Consider the following 19552-nt stretch of genomic DNA (forward strand, 5'->3'; position numbering starts at 1 on the left):
CTATGGCGGGTAAAGGGGCGTTCAGGAAAGTATGGTTTAAAGTACGCGAGCGCAGAAAAAAATGGTGATTGAAGCAGAGATGCGTCAAAGAGGGTTTTACTAATTCCCCAAACTGCGGTCAATATTGGCGCATACGAAGCCAATACTGGACCGTCGTAGCCTCGTTGCTGCCGAGAAAAGATACATACAAAAGTAATCACGCGCAGTTGGTGCGCACCTGTTCACGAACAGCTGAAACAAGGTTCTATCATCATTGGCTACACAATTTTTCGGAGCCAAGCAAGGAGATTTGAGCCCACCTGTTTCTCAGTGGCGAAACCGCAGTTTGGCTGAGTCTCCGTGTAGAAGGCCCAGTCGATCTCGGAGTGTTGGCTCACGGTGGTGAAGAACGGTACGTCCGTCACCGTGTCCTCCAGCCCCCCTGCCTCTAGTAATAGCACCCGCGTCGATGGGTCCTTGGACAGCCGGTTGGCCAGCACCGAGCCCGCCGAACCGCCACCCACTGCGAGTCGTCACGAATAAAGGGCACATGTAGCAACTCGGCGTAATGTGCAGTTGCTCTGCAACCGGACAGGTGACATGATGGGATCTAATTTTTCCCGTCGTCCTTTGCGTGTGCCTCGCGCGCTTTCTCGGCGGTTCTTGATTACATAACCGTCATGTAAAACCACGACCCTCGCGTCATCTTCCGCGTCAATAGAAATTTAATCTTACTTCTATAGCTTCTAGCTGAGAAGAGAGAAGGTACCACGCATCAGCCAAGTGTACGGAAGGTGGAAGGAGCCGCAATTCGAAAAACTTTGTGACATGAGCCCAAGAAACTTGTGTAATTCCAAAGCATGCGATCATATACCTCGAATATCGTACACGGATATTTGATAACACAAATAACTTGCGGACAGTTCAGAGACACAGGACTTCATGGTCAACCGTCTAACGTCCTTGGGCATTAGAGGCACAAGGACGCTGAATGCACACCTCCATTAAAACTTAAGACCAGGCTGCTAATACGCTCGTGGCGATCCGACCCACAAGAAAAGAAAATAGCAGCCTAACTAGGTTTTCTCGCATTTCATCGTACTGTTTCTGGTCTTTATTGTTCTCAGCCTTGCGAAAAAAAAGCCTTCGATGAGAAGCAGAAGTTCAGATGTGTACTCGTATCTACTAGCATATGTTAACCTATATGCGTATTATCATCAACACTAATTCCGCGGATCCATTGCCACGAAATGGATAATCGCGTCGCTGATGGTTCGGCATTCACAGCACGCTAAGGAGCGTGAAAGCTAGGTTTTTATGTCTTTTCTCCAGGCGCAACATGCGCGTTCGTTCGAGGACATCCGCCGTTCCGCGTTCTTTTCGGAATCTCTCGCGGTTTCCGGCTAATCAGCGACGACGCGTGCGCGGCGCCTTCCACAAGGTGGAGTCCACTGTTTACGCTCGTCATCCTCGGCTGATCATCGCACGCAAGTTTTGACACGGACGCATGCTGGTGCCCTCCACGCGCATCGAACAGCGACAGGAAGCAGCTCTGCACACGGTGGCGAGGTCACGTACGACTGAGTGTGCGTTTCTCAGTTTCCATCGGCCCATTCAGAATCCGAAAGGAATTATTTCGACATTCGCTATACGTGCAGGCTAGAAAAGAGTCAGTCCGTCCGAGCTTCTGATCGCGTAATGTGAATTAGGAACATAAATTTAAATTGTCAAAAAAATTGCACATGGACATGAAAGAGTCAGGTTTGGTTCTAGTTGTCCGTCTGCTTTAACAGTCTCCGTCGTATCCCAGGAGACGGAGAAGAGATGAGTTCTAAGTCTTACCGTCGGAAGAGGGAACCAATTCTGAGAGTTAACTGACAGCGACAAAAGTTTTGAAGGGGACTGTGAGTACAGCACCCGGCGTCGGTGTCTCATGCCATAACATCCACTTTGTCTTTTTGGCTATTCAGATTTCATAAGCGAGGAACTCCTATGCGCAAGGACACCGTCGGTATCATCGTACGCCTTTAACCGAGAACATTTACCTCCTCGAAAAACCGAATGACTCACCCTAAAACGGATTATGTATTACTTTATTACTATTCATTTTATTTACTATCAGCACCACTGGTCCCCAAGATGCAGTTTCACTTTGGTTGGCCAGATGAACATTCAGCTGATAAGAACGCTAATGCAGAAAGCACTTGTGAGAGATAGAAAGGAATAACAGAACAAACGGAATGCCACAGGTGCCCAATAAAGCAGCACAATACAAAGTGTCAAATTAATGCACTGGGTAAATAACGCGTACGATATTTACGCTAATAAGGTTTACTCCGTGGCTCCAAGCAGGTTCGAAGCGAGCGCATTAATTCAGCACTTCATTTAAAAACAGTCCGCACTGCAACCATTCAAAGGCATTACAATACTGACGACATTAAAGTACTTCAATCCGAAGCACAGCCTCTGATTTGTTTTTAAATTTATGTAGGCTATCCTCTTTCAGCATATCATACGGCTGCAAGTTTGAATCCGTTCCTGTCCTTCTCCAAAGAAAAAAGAATACTTAGAGGTATCTACTAGCGTCGACATAGGGCCTGATCGTGACGGCTGTTTCTGGCTGTGCAAGATGCTTTGTGGTTTATACGATGATGTGTGTGCGAGCAAGCTCTTATGGTGCATGATATAAAAAAAAGTTCGTTCTAGCAATCTCTCCGATCTGGATGAAACGACGTCAACTGCGTTTCTTTAGAACTTTAGGTGATGAGTTAAACCAACTTAATCCTGCAGCCTTTGTGTGAAAATCTTGTCTGTTCTGTCATGTTTTTGTATATGAATCCCACACTACCTTCAGGTTCATTAATGCGAGACGGACAAGCGTTACATAATCATTTTATTTTTCTAGCAGGGGGCGTAGCAGGGGGCGGCAGAAAGCTAGGTGGGTGCATGTGGTTAAGTAGTCCGCGGGGATAGGGTGGCCACAGCTGGCACAGGACAGGGTTAATTGGAGAGACATAGTAGAGGCCTTCGCCCTGCAGTGGGCGTAGTCAGGCTGATGATGAAGATGATATTACGTAAATTAATTGTACACGTCCAAGTAACGTAGTAACTCTGAATACTGTTTGCGCCCCTAGATTTATGAGCAGGATAACGTACCTCGAAGTCACACTCCGTGATGTTATCGCATGTGGTTTAATATCGCAAAGCTGCGCATGAGCTGCGAGAGACCATGTAGTGTCGGGCTCCGGATCCATAGACCACGTAGGGTTCTTTAAAGCGAGAAGGCATCGCACAGTACGCAGGCGTCCTTTGCACTTCGTCAGTATAGAAATCTGTGAGATTGGATCCCTGCGTCTTCGGGCTCAGAAGCCGGACGCCAAAGGCAATCAGCCACTGCGGTGGGTTCACACTCGTTGAGAATTCTGATCTGAAGAAGGCACTGAAGAGTGACGATCGATCACGAAAGCCTTTAAGGTTAGGATAACAGTGCCCATTTGAAATAGAATTACCGGACGGAACTTACCTGCGAGTAAGGCGAAACGACTGCAATTCTAATGCCATTCGATTCCGATTAAATACTAATTATATTCCATTTCTTTTTCAATGCTATTCTAATTCCATTCTATTCCTTTGTAGTTCTATTCCTTTGCCGCTTTAAGTACTAGTAATAACTTATTGGTCAACGTTTCGTATTTTCAAGCCGCCGCGGTGCCTCACTGGTTATGGCTCTCGGCTGCTGACCCGAAAGACGTGGGTTCGATGCCGGCCGCGGCGGTTGAATCCCTATGGAGGCGAAATTATAGAGGCCCGTGTACTGTGCGATGTCAGTGCACGTTAAAGAACCCCAGGTGATCCAAATTTTCGGAGCCCTTCACTACGGCGTCTCTCATAGCATGAGTCGCTTTGGGACGTTAAACCACATAAACCCTAAACCAAACCATTTCGTATTTTCCCGTCTTGCATGGCGTCACGTCGTTCGAACCGATCGCTAGGTTTGCAACGCCGCCACCATACGGGCAACCGCGCGTTTTCGTGCCGATGAGCTATCTAATGCTTTCGTTTCGCATTGAAAAGCGTAGTAAGCGGCGGTCTAGATTAATTCGTTTGAAAAAGAACCACGCAGGCGGCCACTTCGCACCCGGGCGTGCACATCGTTCCTTCGCTCCTTACACCCGGGTAACTGCGGTGGGGCTTCCTCATGGGCTTCCTCGAAGTGCGGCGCGCCCGGAGGCAGGAAAGGGTGGGAGAATGCAGCAGCGACAGCGTCCTTGACCGATAAAGCGGGGCACATTAGAGGCGTGCGAATCGCTGTGGTTTACCGTGCTACGCCGCTCGGTGGAAAAGGGAGAGTGGAAGCGCAGAGTTTGTTTTGCCGCGGGGATGCGGGGAAAACTTTAGTGCGTCCGCTGTTGCACCAGGCTGTATTTACGCGAGTGTGGGGCAGCGCCCTTGCAGAGGCGGGGCGCCTTGCGTCGCAGCGTACCGCACTCACTATATGCGACAGTTGTGACGAGAGTCCGTGGGTTTTTAGGCAACGAAAAAGCGCCTTCCGGCTTCCGCACAAGTGCAGAACCTAAAATCGCGTTATATACGCACGTGAAGGGCCAAAATAGTCGCCTTATGCATTCCTAAAGGGAAAGAGGCTTTCGCACTGAAACGAACACTGACCATCTAGAAAGCGATGAGGCGAAGGCCCAGAGTGCGCGGGGACTATACATAAAACATCCCACCGCTAAGCGCGACGCAGGTGGGACTGCCGAGCCTATATGGTGTAAGGGATCCAAATTTCACTTTTTTTTTCAATCCTTATTTTTTTCATTCCTTGTGCTTTTATGGAGCGGCAGCACAGCCACAGTTCCCCATACACTATCCACTCAACTTGAAACTTGGGAAAAAACCCACCTGGGCGCAAATGGTTTCACGACACAAAAAGAGACGAGGAGACAACGGACAGGCGCCAACTTCCAACTATTTATTGCTCGAAAAAACACATACATTTATAGTCTCAGGCAACGCCCACATCTGCACACCACGTGCCTTATCGCAGCCCTGACTTATCGCCTGGCACGAACATTATTGCTCAGAAAATCGTGCTCCGCCGCATACAACCTAACTGATGTGTCACTCATGCACAAGGCTGCCTTTTTCTTTATGTGAAAGGCTTCCAATAAAAGCCTTGCCTGCTTGAGTTTGCTCTTGCCCAGAATCCTCGCCCTTTCCAGTCGAGGTGCACACTTGCACGTGTTAACGTGGCTCACCAAAGTGGCGTATTTGTCTTTATTATTCACTACCTTTTTGTCATGTTCCCCAAGGCGTTTGTTGATGCACCTCCCCGTTTGCCCTATACAGGACATACCACAGGTCAGGGGTATCTCGTACACCACTCCTTCCATGCAGCGTTAAAGGTGCGCTGATGTTTTATGCTGAACCAGGGCGCTCAGAGCCACAAATCCGGGGTATAAGTTTGCACAACTTGTTTGGGGCTGAAAAAACGAGCGGTACCTTGTGCCTGTTAGCTACCTTCTTCAAATTGTGTGACACTTTGTGCACATAAGGCATGACTTCAGGTTTTACCACAGGGCCCCTTTCTTCAAGGTTCTTTGGACTGGTGCAGCGTTTTGATTTTTGGAGGAGGGTTTCAGCGACAGCAGTCAACACCACCGAGGGGAAGCCAGCAGCCAAAAGGCGTCCAATCTGATTTCTTAAGCTATCGTGCATTTGGTGCGGACAGGACTTCGAAAACGAGGACTCCAAGCATAACGAGGCGATGGCGCGCTTCACAATTTTTGAGTGCGCCGTATTGAAGGGCAGCAGTTCCTTGCTAGTACGAGGAAAATAACCCCAACATAAATGGTCCTCCCGGAACGCCAAGCTTAGATCTAAAAATTGCAGTTTCCTCTCCCTTGGGAGCTCATGCGTAAAAACTAGGCCACACCCTTTGAAGTTAAGAACACTTAAAATCCTGGACACATTAGCTTCGAAAGAATTGTCAAAACCAGTGGATAAAAGGATAAGAAAATCGTCAACATATCTAAAAATTTTAAAAACAGGTTCTCCTACCAATAATTGTGCAAGTTCCTTGTCCAAAGCAGCTAAAAAATTTCACATAAAATAGGGGCGACACAGGAACCTATACATATGCCTTTTCTCTGTAAGTAGGGTTGCTCATTAAAAACAATAAAAGTGACCTTTAGATATTGCTCCAATAAATTCAAAAAATTTTCCACAGACATACCAGCAGCATCCCGGAAGGCCATTTCCCCTGTACCTTCAATACACGAAAGAACAGACGCCAGTAGCTCAGCATGCGGGACGGAATAAAACAAATCCTCTATGTGTACAGAAAAGGCAGATCGAATTTCTGGATGCGTGGGTTTTTTCCCCAAGTTTCAAGATGAATAACCAACTAGCCCGTCAACATGCCTTACTGAGCTATATCCACTCAAGTCGATTAATGGCAGCGGTCTGCAGTAGCTCAACTAAGCCAATCGCAAAATGCGAAAAATAAAGAAAGCACAGTAGAATTTTAGTACATACCGGCCAATAACACAAGCGTCTGTACTCCCAGTTTCTGTCGCAATCGAAACCGTCAATATAGGCCACACCTGATTTATTGATTGGTCGGAACACCGGGAGAGTATGTGGCGGCTCGAATGCAACGAAAACTGTCGAAGAAACCGGAAGGTGACGTCACACACATAGCGTAAGCTCCACAGCAGCACGGAGGGCAAACAATGCTTCGATTTTAACGCAGCCAAACCGAGTAGGACGCGCGAAAGTACTTGAGGCAACACTGCCTCTAAGGCAATCGCATGCAGGATCTTGTCGCCAGCGCTATCGGCAGCGCGCGCGGGTAGTGTGTGTGCGCGTGTGGAAGGGGGGGGGGGGGGGGGGGGTTGCATGTGAGGCAGGAATTGCCATCCAGATGTGATCTCCCTGTCCCTACCGCCCCTCTCCGTGGCGTTTGTGTCAGCTCCATTTAATAATGATTACCGAACTCAACTAAAAGTGTCGTCATATCAAAAATATTTCGCTGCAGTTGTCTTACGCGAATGAGTTGGGTCAAGTAGCGTTCCGCAGTGCTCGAAAGTGCTCGGTCCGAGCGGCAGTGCCGATCGCGTTCCTTTCAAACGGCCTACGCCCCTACGTACGTCTTCCTAGCTTCCTAGCGTAGCCCGCGCGCTAATACCGTGACCCCAAATCTCTTTGCAAAAAGAAAAAAAAAGAGAGAGAAAGAAGAACTAACTTTCTACAGGCAGCAAGTTTCACTGCCAAGGGTTACACGTTGACACCACACGGACCAGGTAAAAGGAGCAGGAGCGCGGAGATAACGGAAACAATGGACGCAGTTTCGCCGCTCCCTTCCGCATTACCGCTCTACTTTCCCTCTGGCGGTTCTGGGAAACTCCGTTGCCGTCTTTTCCGCCTCATAACTCTGCTCACCAGCTAAGCATCACGTACATCTCTGCGCGCTGGTAAAAGGTTGTATGGCGCGAAGGTCAAAGAAAGGCGATCGCGAGCGGGAGACTGGAGCGCGCTGACCGCGGATTCTCGGTCAAGGCAACGGACGGCCACTAAGCGCCTCAGTGCTGTGTTTCCAATCTGAGTGATGGCCGCGGCGGCCGTGTATCACTGAAGCCGAAGCGGCATCGGCAACTTAGTGAAACGATCGTCCAGGTGGTGTCCTTTGAATCAAAGAGGAGAAATAGCAGTGCAGTTAAACGCTCCAAAACTGCAACCGGGCTGTAAAGTAGGCGGTATTGAGATGTCCTGCATCAATTTGGACCAGCTGCGCTCGTTTGACGTTCATCCACGACCAAATAAACAGTCATTTCGTCGCTTCCCGTCAAAGAAATAGGAGCGTCGTGCTGGGCAGCACAACTGCAGAAACTGTAATCCATTGGGTGTGAGGAAACGGATCTCTCCTCCCTGATGTTTTGTTGCCTCTGAAGCGATGGCACATACCCACAGCTGGGGATTGGCCAGGCACTCTGATGTCATCCATATGTTTGCTTCGTTTTCTATTTCGTCTCTCTACTGCATGTCGTTATTTGACTTGTAAAATAAAAAAAAAAGTATTGGTTTCGTGCCCCTAATTTCGCGGTGGTTTTTTTCGTTCATCCTTGTCTGGTAGACTGGTTGACGTGCGACGCGCTAAAACAATGCCTACCTTAAGGGAGGACGCGGTGATTAAACCGCGAAAATTTCGAAAGCAAAATTGAATTTTAAAAAATACCAGATTTAGTATCAATAAGGTCCCCTTAATTCTATCGCGGAAAATTTTTCCCGACAACAACTAAGAAGCGGTCACAAAAAACGTTTTGGTGACTATAGCTAGCGAAAAGCTGGCCGAAATGTCCGTGAAGATTCCAGTTTTCTCTAAATAGCATGACAATGGCTTCATGGATTTTCATGAGTTTCGTGATGTTGTGTTTCTTCGCGCATTCTTTATACAGTGACCAGGTCATATATTTTTGAGTTACTTTTTCACTCTGCCACTAATTTGACATGACGATATTCAGTGCGTTATCCGTGAGTGGATGTAACATTCTTATCTAAAAAATCAAGCTGCTAAAAATACTTGATGAGTGTGACCGGATTAATCAATCTTTAGGGCAAAACTTAAGAATGACGCAGGTTCCTACCTCGTTTTATTGTCATGCGAGGCTTTCTTCGAGTTTGCTATGGCAATGAAGCATTAAAAATTTATAATCTCCAAACAACATAACATATTTCATGAAATGCTACGTTTAAGCATTCAATGGACATCCCAATAAGCTTGCCTTATTTCATTGCTCTACTCTAATTGATAAAAAATTTCACCCCTCCGATACCAGCGACCACCTTTAAAAAAATTTTAATTTCATACCCAACTCTTGCTCCTGTTTAAATGACCACAAAGAGCGGAAGCGTGCGGCGCCACTCAAGCGCGTGAAGTCGTTTCGGCAATGAGTAACGGCTCAGTGCTTATTCTACATAAAGCTCTAAGCGGTTCACAGGCTTGCCAAAAATTTGATTCATAGTGCGTCTCCTCGAGGAGAATCATATATCCAGACCCACCCGCACAAGTCAGTATAAACATAGAGGGCTATGTCCTAGCGCCTACTGTGTCATCTCTTTAGGAAGAGCCAAAGCGGTGGCTCAGTGGTTATAGCGTTCGGCTGCTGGCCCGAAAGACACGGGTTCTGTCCCGGCCGCGGTGGTCGAATTTCGATGGAGGCGAAATTTTAGAGGCCGTGTTCTGTGCGATGTCAGTGCACGTTAAAGAACCCCAGGTGGTCGAAATTTCCGGAGCCCTCCACTACGGCGTCCCTCATAGCCTGAGTCGCTTTGTGACGTTATACCCCCAGAAACCATAAAACTTTAAGAAAACGCCACACCAGTTACACCGATTGACGGGCGGGCAATACATGTTACCGTTTGAAATCGTTTCTGGTTAGCAGAGCATGGTGGTCTGGATTACGCTAATGTTCCATTCGTTCCTAGCAGGCCGCTCCCAAACCGTAGCTTGAAGTGCATGTCTTTGATATGCTATGTGTCCTTCACCACTCTCATTTGTAATTGTCGACTGCGGTGTACCGCATTCAACGGGACAATGAATGTTTTTTTTTTTTTACTCGGGCTGCACAACAGCTTTCCTGCAGTAAAAGGGCAAGTTGGGCTAGTTGGTACATTATCTGACTACAAACAGAGCGGCAAGGGACGTAGAAGGAAAGACAAGCGCTTTTCCTTCCAACTGCGTCCCTTGGAACTGTATTTGTAGTCAAACATCTTTTCGTGCTGATTATAGTAGTTTGAGAGAGCTCCACCCATCACTTTCACCTTCTTATTCACTGTCTATTTCGGTTTGGTTTGGTTTATTGGGGTTTAACGTCCCAAAGCGACTGAGGCTATGAGAGACGCCGTAGTGAAGGGCTCCGGAAATTTCGACCACCTGGGGTTCTTTAACGTGCACTGACATCGCACAGTACGCGGGCCTCAAGAATTTCGCCTCCATCGAAATTCAGCCGCCGCGGCCGGGATCGAACCCGCGTCTTTCGGGTCAGCAGCCGAGCGCCGTAACCACTGAGCCACCGCGGCGGGGCTCACTGTCTATTTCGCCTGTGTACGCATAACTGGGAACAGACGTGCACATCGTTTCATACGAAGCAATTCTTGGGAAAACCTTTATTCAACATGAAAGAATTTATGAACTCAATTTTTTAGTACATAGTAAGATTTGACTGCCACAATTAATATACCCGCACATCTCACATCGATCGGATTGTATTTTTTCGCTGTTAATGTTTTTTCTATCGTCAAAAACGTTCCCCATTGGTTTTCTATGACAGTCTTAACTGCTCGGTGACAGCGATGGAAAAACTCAGGAAGATTTTGCTACGCATCAGAAGAAAAGGCCATTACCTTCAATGTTTTCATAACAGTGCCTTACGATATTCCAGTATTCAAAATTTTTGTGCAAGAATGCTGGACATATTCAATGTCCATTTCATTTATTCATTACTCTGAACTGTCGCTGTGTGTCTGATATCAACGCATTCTTGTTTCAGACAAGAACCGCAGTTTTCAATTGCTTCTTACTCTACAACATCAACAAAACATTTTGTGTTACTAGAAAATAAGAAAATAAGGTTTCCTTAATTCCCAGAGATCTTTTACTCTGGCGGGAGGTAGGCGGACGCGCCGTCCTTTTCCGCCATAATGCACTAATCTATCTTCGATAAAGATGATTGACACAGTTTTTAGGCACGTATGAAGGCGCAACATGACGCGCGCGGTCACAACCCATTCCGCTTGACGGCGCACAGAGCACCGGTCAAAGGCAAGACGTGTTTAGTTGGTTTATTAGTGTTCAACGTCCCGAAACAACTCAGGCTATGAGGGATGCCATAGTGAAGGGCGCCGGAAATTTCGACCACCTGGGGTTCTTTAACGTGCACTGACATCGCACAGTACACGGGCCTCTAGAATTTCGCCTCCATCGAAATTCAGCCGCCGCGGCCGGGATCGAACCCGCGTCTTTAGGGCCAGCAGCCGAGCGCTGTAACCACTGAGCCACCGCGGCGGGGCTCAGTGGTTACAGCGCTGAGAACCCATGAGAACCCCTACCGAGTCGATGCCACTCTATGACGTCCGTGTCAGTGCTTTAGAGGAAAACGCCGCTGTTGCGAACGCCTGAAGTCGCAAGGATCCTAGCGTGAGCGTAATGCTCGCATGATGATTATGGTGAAACCGCGCTTCAGCTCACGCACACAGGGTGAGACGAAAGGATGCAATACAGCGCCAACACCTGACGTTTATCGGCACGAGACGGGCAATAAAAGTGGTTAAACCTCAGTTTTCGTTCAGCGCTGTGTTGCGCCCTTTCTTATCATCTATGTCCTTGTGTCGTCGCGCGGTTTCACCGCCATGCGTAACCAACTAACCCAACAATTTGTTCTGCCGCGTGACGAGCCTCTCACGAATAAGTAGCTTCATTTCGTATGTCTGGACGTTCTCTCTGGGGCTGTCCACTAGAAGCTTACATGAAGGAAGAGCGCAGAGTGAACATTCGTCTTTAGAATACGAGGAAGACTGCTACAATTAGCGCGGCTCTAGTTGACGTCAGCGCACTTGTGGTGATTTTGAATTATATTACAATCCCCTCGTGAAAATGGCTCCGTAGTTACCACGCGGAGAGAGAAATGCGGCGGATTGGTTAAAATCCACTTAATCCTCCTTTCTTGCTATGCTTGTAGGAGGAGGAAGAAAGGCTGGGAGGTTAACCAGTAGCTGGAACCAGTTTGCTACCCTGCACTGGGGGAAAGGGATGAGGGCATATAAAGGTGAGGGAGGAAAGGGAGAGATGAGAAAAAGTACAAGGCGAAAAGGCTTAGGCAAAGTCACAGCCTGTCGTGCAGTCCCGACACTCGGAAGAACCGCAGGAGCTAGGCCGCGGCAGGCCCTCATCTCCAATAATCCCCGCGGCCAGTGGCCCTGAATCTGGAACTCCGTTAGCGGGCGTGAAGAAATGGGTACCAACGCAAGGCGGAGAGCATGCCTTGCAGAACTTTACGCTGGACATTCACAAAGAATATGAGAAATGGTCTCATCACAGCCACAGATGTCACAGGCAGGGTTATCAGTGCTATGCTTGTAGGGTCGTGTGAACGAAGGGACCTGCTCTCACCCTCCCCCTGCGCCCCTCTGGGCCAAGAAAAGTCGAGGATAATTTGCCCTCGGTATAGGGATGACGCGCCGTCTTGTAGCATACCTTGGAAATCGGTCACCTTGGGAAAGGCCATATTCTTTTTTTTAATACGGGGCACTATTAGAAGTGCTTTGAACTTCCTTTTTCGCAGCGCCCCAGAGGACCGTGGTCAAAGGCATGTTCGCTGTTTCGCTCATTGCAAGGCTGAATCATAGGGCCTTAGCGAAATGTATACGTCACCTTTCAGCAAAAGCAGGATGCCCGGTGAGTGTTCTGTTTACATACACAGCTTCATATCAGTAGGTCTTCCTCGTTCAACTGGGCACGAACCATTAGGGCAACAAACATCAGGAACTTGTGCTAGGCATTTTGCCCTAACACGAGTGTAAACTTTTCTGAAAAGTTGAAGTTAACGCTCTCCGGGTGCTTTGCGGTCGTTAACACAAAACAATGCGGCGGAATAATAGAATCCCATTACCGAGTTAATCGCGTGGCGCACTCGCCGCAATTACCAGCCAGGGGCCTTGAGTTCCTAGCGCACCCTCAAAAGTGTCACCTCGGTCGTCTTCGCGGCGTCTCTTCGTCCTTGAGAGAAAATGACGCCCGGTCTCTCGGTTTCATCTTCTTGCCGGACGACTGTCGCATCGCACTGAACCCGTTTCCAGGGGGAGGGAGAGGGTTTATTGACGGGAAGGGCTCCCGCGTTTAATACAGGCAAACCAAAGCAACGACGAAAAATAAAAACGAGAAACAAATGCCGCACCGGCTCTTGGCGTCGGCTTACAAGGCGTACAGGGTGCGTCGCACTTGCGTGGTTGTATCTGCCCATTCCACATGCGCATAATGCGTATTAATTTCCTTCCGAGTAGACGCGCAGAATAGTTCAGGGCCGGTGGTTGCAAAGAAAACGGTGCACTCTCAAAAAGGAGGCAGTAGAAAATAAGTGCAGTGGCTTGATAACTCGGGCTCCTTGTTACTACTTCTCACTAACTATACTACGCGGAAAAAGTTTGCGAAAATGCGTGCGTAATAAAACTTCATGCACTCTGACTGCTGGTTACCAACTTCTTAGTAGCAGTTTGTGTAATCTTTGACAGAAAGTTTCAATAGACAAATGACAGACAGTGGCGTGATTTTCGATTTCAGAATCGTGAGAACAGGTACAGTTGCCGTTTTTACAGCTGCGGGTTCATAATTAGGAAAGCTGGGTGGTAGCTCGAACCAATTATAACCATCACAAGATATGTGAACAGGATGGAAAATGTCCCCTTCACGCGTGGGTAGTAAGTTCGTTCCGACTATGTTAACCTTTCAACTTTGTGTTTTTTTTCTTCCCTGCAGCTTTGCATGTTTGCGCGTTAAGAGCTGTCAAAGCACGTCGATATTGAAATAAAGCAGTTTTATCTGTAAATACTTCCGCTGTGCAGTGCCAAATCTGCAAGATGCAAAGAATCGAATAATTTCACGCAGTCGGCAGCCTCATTTTCACCTTCATCGTTACAGACGCCCAACCATGGCGTGGCCGCTGACAGCTCCGTCCAGTGCCTTAGGAGTCTTCGCTGAGGAAATTTTTCATATCCTGCTATATTTTGTATGCTTTTGACGTCACAACGCTCGCCGCTGCAGGGATGTTCGCATTAAGGAAACTCAAGAAGCAGCACCCAAGCCATCATGATGCCTAATTGCGACAACTGTTACACAAACACACCTAGAACAACAGCCCAGTTATTTCTACGTCCAATTATTTCTACGAATCACGTCTGAAGGAACAATAGCGATGGCGGCACGCAGGATTGCCCGTCACCCGTCCTTTCTGGTTTGCTAGACATTCGGGAGTACTTACATGCGCTGTTTGTACCTCTACCACGTTCCCTGCTAATCCGGCCTATTGGTGTTGTCAAAAAAGGGGCCAAATGCAACGCGACTGGCTGAGTTTCATTATCCTTCATTATCCTTCCGCCCTACCTCCAGATGCCAGATTTTCTCTAAGTCAATAATAATGATGAATTAGCCGGTTTGAGAAACTGGTGGAAAAAAGCGCCGGCAAGGACAGTTTGCAAACAGAGCACCGCCGAGGCGCGCCTTCTGTGAAATAAATTTCTAAGAACCACGATCAAAAAGTTCTTTCCAAGATGGCTGCCTCGTTGGCTACCCTAAGATGACTGCCTCGTTGGTAGCCCTTTTCCAATCTCTCATTCGGGACTAAAGCACGCGAGAACGCACCAAGAACAGCTCATGCAAGGACCTACACACAGAGCGTATTTGACTTTGTCTCGCTAAAAGCAGCACACAACATATCTTTGCCATATGCTTTTACAATCCTCACAAAGTTTAGCCTTTTGAATGTTTCGTTCGGTGCAGTCTATATTGAACAAGTTACTGCAACACGCAAAACGAGGAGGTCGCAATGTACAAAATCAAGCGGGAACTTCAGCGCAGAAGTGAATGCAGACATTGCTGCCTGTCTGGCATCGTGCGAAAAAGGAATCAGCGGTGCTCAAAAGCGGAGTGATGCGTACTTTTGAGGCCTCTGAACACTGACAGCGAAATCGTCAGGCATATAAAACTTCACTGATCGGTGCAGTATTGAACTTTTGACGGGTTGCAGATCTGAAGACAAGGTCGAATCCTGTCAACAATTTTTTATAGCTGCCCCGAGAACGGTGACGACATGGCTAGCGTGCATCAAATGGCTCAGCCCCGGTCTTTATCTCCGTGGCGGCGTTTGGATGCTCAACACAAGTAGGAAGACAAAACCACGCCCGTCAGTGTCACTGTCGCTGGAGAGGACCGTGGAAGGAAAGACAGAAAAAAAAACGCGTATGAATTGCGATCGTCCTAAGCAGATGATCATTTAGGGGCACACGCCCAACAATTAAGGCGCCGCATTAGAACGCGTACGGTTATGCAGTCTTTCAATGCTTGCCACACCAGGCATTCATTAGTGGGAACGCGCGACCAGTGCCTTTCGCCCGAATGGCCTCTGCGACGGTCTTTATGAGCGGTGGCAGGAAAGGCGACCAGCGGCGCACCAGTTAACACTGATGGGTTTGTTATAGCAGCGCTGAAGTCGTTGCGACCGCATCAGAAAAAGGAAGGCGACTCGTAAGCGTCGTAGTTCTTGAAAGTGGGCGTACATTTTCGTCACAACCATGTACATCTCGTCTGCTCTGACATTTAATGAATGCAAAGCCAGCGCGACGCATTTACTAGATGCAAGTTCACGCAACGGACCATGCGTTCGAAAGCAGAAATTACTTCTCGTCTTGCACAAACGTAACACAGGTACGTGATTCTAAGGCATGCGACTTTCACTAATCCTCAGGCCCGTAGTCTGCTTTCCTAATGCTACAGCCTGCTTTTCTATTCTGCTACCCCGATGCCAGAGACGATTGCCATGGGCAGTTGTGCCCTTGGTAGACTGGAAAACCTCGTATTACTAGGATTGCGAATGGGCGTCCACGCATATAATGGTGTTGTTGTTCACTGAGATGGTCCCGCCGGATCTCCGGCTCATCACATTGTTTAACTCATAAAGACGCTCAAAGGCAAACAGAGGGAACATCATGATGCGCAGAACCTCGCAGCAAGCCTGTCGAATCTCAGAGCTGTCTGAACGGCACTCTTAGGGTTTGGCTAACCTTAACGCAACTGCGAAAAGCGCTGTTAGGCTTCCAACACATTTTCACCATTTTGTTCACGTAGTTTTGCCTGATATCAGGTCAACAACTAGCAAGCTGTTGTTCCTGTACCCTTAAATGTACCGCTATTGCAGGGCTAAAAAAGACGCACAGAGAGGCGTACAAGCATAACTCTACCTTGGGCCGTGTCTTGTTTGTGTGCCTGTAATTTTTCGCCGTGCTTAATTAAGCAATACTGCTCTGCCCAATGCAACAGCATCCTGAACTTTTCCACATGAATTCTATTCTATAGTGCTTGTGTATCGTGCAGATTTCTGCGTGAAGCATCGGCCGCGTACTGCAAACAGAACTGTGGCAGACCTACATATTGCACTTGCATATCGCACTTGCATATCGCACTTGCATATCGCACTTGCATATCGCACTTGCATATCGCACTTGCATATCGCACTTGCATATTGCACTTGCATATTGCACTTGCATATTGAACTTGCATATTGCATTTGCATATCGCACTTCCATATTGCATTTGCATATCGCACTTGCATATTGCACAAACTGTGCACTCCCATTCGCGCTTTCGTGTTCGACGATGCACACATTGCTTGAGGAAACTATTCAAATTCAGCATGCACGCACATGAGAGACAGCCTTGAGTTATTACTTTGAGGTGCGCAGACAGCATTGACAGGCGATTGTGGTAGTCGGTAATGCGAAATTGGAGCGCAGCTCTTCTCGCACCACCTGCCACTGCTGACAGGTGCCACCTTCCCGGTGGCCCTTCCTCTGCTCTTGTCTTGGCAGGTGACGTTTCGCACTGCTACTCACTGCCGCAGTTGTCAGGTGGCGTGTTACGCCGGCTATGCCTACACCGACGCCGACTACTACGCGGAATCCAGGAACGTGCGCCTAAGAGCTCTGCTCTAAAAAAGAGCCGCTAGTGCTGAGGTATCGTCTACTAACGCTGCAAAACGAAGCAGTAGCTAACGTCGTTAGCATTTATTACTTACTTAATAGCTCTTATTTAGCCTAAAGCTATTTATTACTCGACTTATTTTACTTTTGCAATGGATAGCGCAAAATTTGACACAACGGCGCGCGACAGAGAGACGACGAGCAAAACGAGCGTTTTTATCTCTTACCAGTGCAACTGTATCGAAAATTTCTACTTGCATTTCGTTTTCGTCCTAAAACGTAGTAATCCTTCGACAATCGTATGGTTTAATTTCATTCATCAACAGGACAGTGCTTTCACCATTTCGCAGGTAAAATATTCGCTAGCATTGGTAACTGTTCATCTGACTGTTACCGAGGGCAATAAAACACAGTAATTTTTTTGCTAAAAATCAGACGGATATGCTTGCCGGCGCGTCGAGAGCTCGCAGATTATGAAAAATAATTGTCCTGGCAATATCCCTTCGTATTTGAAGATGACCTTAGATATTACTCCATGTCCTTCCAGCGTCCTCACATGGCCGGTTTGTATACCGATGCAGTTTTCTATATAGGCTTTATCCGACTACCGGTCTGGCTACTTTCTTGCTCCTGTGTTATTCAGTCGACGGTGGCGTTTTACACGGTATAATGAACACAAGAATTGATTCTTCTTTTTCATGGCAATAAGCGCCCAGAAAAGTATTTTTTGTATGATAAAACTAGCTGGGAGTAATAGCCGGAAGTGTGACCTGTTCCACTTAAACAGGTTTTCAGTGTGAGAAGGATGGAAATATCGTTTGATTGCGCCAGCTTATAAGTGCTGTTAGTTTCCACGCCACTAAAACCACAATGACCACCGTGTCGGGATAAGTACCATTCGTTCTTAATTCTATCGCATCACAATAAATTCCCGCAGCTACGTCGCCTACTCATAACTTCGAAGGCATAAAGAAAGGAGGTGATATGCCTTTCAATTTGCCTGCACCCATTAGTTAAGAAAGTCTCCACTTGCCTATGATGTAATCATATTCCTTGTAGATGCCAGGCGGCGGGATGTCGAAGTACTCCGGCTGCTGCTCCGGCTTCAAATGCGTGAAGAGCAGCGTAACGGCCAGGATGTCCGCTTTGCTCAGCATGATGCAGCTGACGACCGGCGGTGTGCGCTGGCCAAGCTCCAGAAAACGCAAAAACAGCTGAACCAGCCCCAAGCGTCCGTGCCGTTTCAATATGCTCAACTCTGTGTTTGCCGTACACAAGCACTTATTCCAGGGTCTCACTTCTTCGGAACTCCTACAACCCTCAGGCGTCCACAAAGGCCGCGACCAGAAGGAGAGGTTTGCAGGCCTTGAAATGGCGCGAATCCTCCGCCCTCAAGGTCTCTTCCGGAGTCTAATACACTTTGCCGAAATTTAAACCCGCATGTGCGACACTTCGGAGATAAAAGCAAACTGATCGTCCCACGCTTCCTGAAGATGAAGAGGGTCGAGAGAAGGTTCCACCGGCAGAGAGACAGATGTCGCGGTCACAGTTTCTGAATCGAGGCCCTTCCGTGCGCCGAAGGTTCCGCGGGCTATTGAGCTCGCTTCGGGCCGCGTGTGGTGGGCAACGGACCAGGGCGCAGCGAGCCGTGGCAGCCTATATAACGTGACCACTCCCTTTCCTTCGCTAAACACTCGCTTATGCAAGCACTCCCTTCCCTCTCCCTCTGCTCTGCTCTTCGGTTTTTAAGTAAAAAGTTTACCTCCTTTCACAGAAATGAAGCACTCGCTCTCTTCCTCTTCTTTTCTACTATCTCCCTCAATCTCTCTTTCACGCTCTCTCTCTCTCTCTCTCTCTCTATCTCTTTCCTTACACTCTCTCTCCTCCTTTGCAGCGGTCTCCGGAGCGCACTTACAGGAGTAGACAATCCTCAATTATTACCTTCCCAGGAAATGCGCCTACATCTAAGCTTTCGCTGTCCTCCACTTTCCCTATCCATCTCTCTATCTCCACCCTTTCCATTCGAGCAGCCTCCCTCCCCACGCTCGGTGGACGCAGCCGCAGTCACGGAGCCTGGTGCGCGCGCAATCAGTCCTGCGCATGCTGTCGGGTGCATTCTTGTGTCTCAACGGCATTCCGTCCGCGGACACGAGTAAAGTGGCCGGCTTAGGAAGGCCCGAAACGAGACCCTTCCTCTCCGTTCTTTGTTCGGCTCCCACCTCGCTGGTGCGGAGCCGGAAAAAGCGCGGTTGCCCCAACGGGCAGCAAACGGCGTAAAGCTCGCCTTTGATAAAGATCTCGGGGGTCACTTTTGTCCAGCCCCATTGCAGTTAGGTTTGGTGTGCTTTTACGAGTTTAACGTCTCAAAGAAAAGCTCAGACTATGAGGGACGCCGCAGGGGAGGGCTGCGGGTAATTTCCACCACCTGTGGCTCTTAAAAAGTACTCTGACAACGCACAGTACACGGGCCTCTAGCATTTCGCCTCCACCGATACGCGACCGCCGCTGCCGGGGTCGAACCCGCGTCTTTCGCGTCAGAAGCCGAGCATCATAGCTACTGAGCCACCGCTGCGGCCAGTGTTGCAGTGAAGTATCCGCGGGAACCACAGTCCGCTCGCTGACAGCTACGCTGTCGTCGACAGGCTCAGATAGGGCGCTAAGCTTCCAGGTGTCAGCGGCTACCTACTGCTGAATTGAAACATTTACAAATGAGTCCAAAGTCTCTGTGATCTGGCAGCCTCTACCGCGCAAGCCTGGCCGATGGCTGTAGCAGCATTCGGGCGGCTTGAGGCGAACGGATTCGACAGCTCGCCATCCTCAATCTTTC

General features: G+C 48.4%; 1 protein-coding gene across 1 annotated transcript in view; it reads right to left on the reverse strand.

Moving 5' to 3' along the window:
• The window catches only part of LOC149362144 (glucose dehydrogenase [FAD, quinone]-like), a 35777-nt gene extending 17392 nt beyond the window's left edge, over positions 1-18385 (reverse strand). The window contains exons 1-2 of the mRNA XM_089572914.1: positions 17759-18385; positions 300-502 (exon numbers count right to left, since the gene is read on the reverse strand). Coding sequence (XP_089429040.1) covers positions 300-502; positions 17759-17882 — 327 coding nt within the window. The 5' untranslated portion in view covers positions 17883-18385. The remainder of the gene's footprint in view (positions 1-299; positions 503-17758) is intronic.
• Between the last annotated feature and the right edge of the window lie 1167 nt (positions 18386-19552).

Source organism: Amblyomma mixtum, chromosome 2, assembly GCF_055824585.1.
Source record: "Amblyomma mixtum isolate Tamu chromosome 2, ASM5582458v1, whole genome shotgun sequence".
Classification (NCBI taxonomy): domain Eukaryota; kingdom Metazoa; phylum Arthropoda; class Arachnida; order Ixodida; family Ixodidae; genus Amblyomma; species Amblyomma mixtum.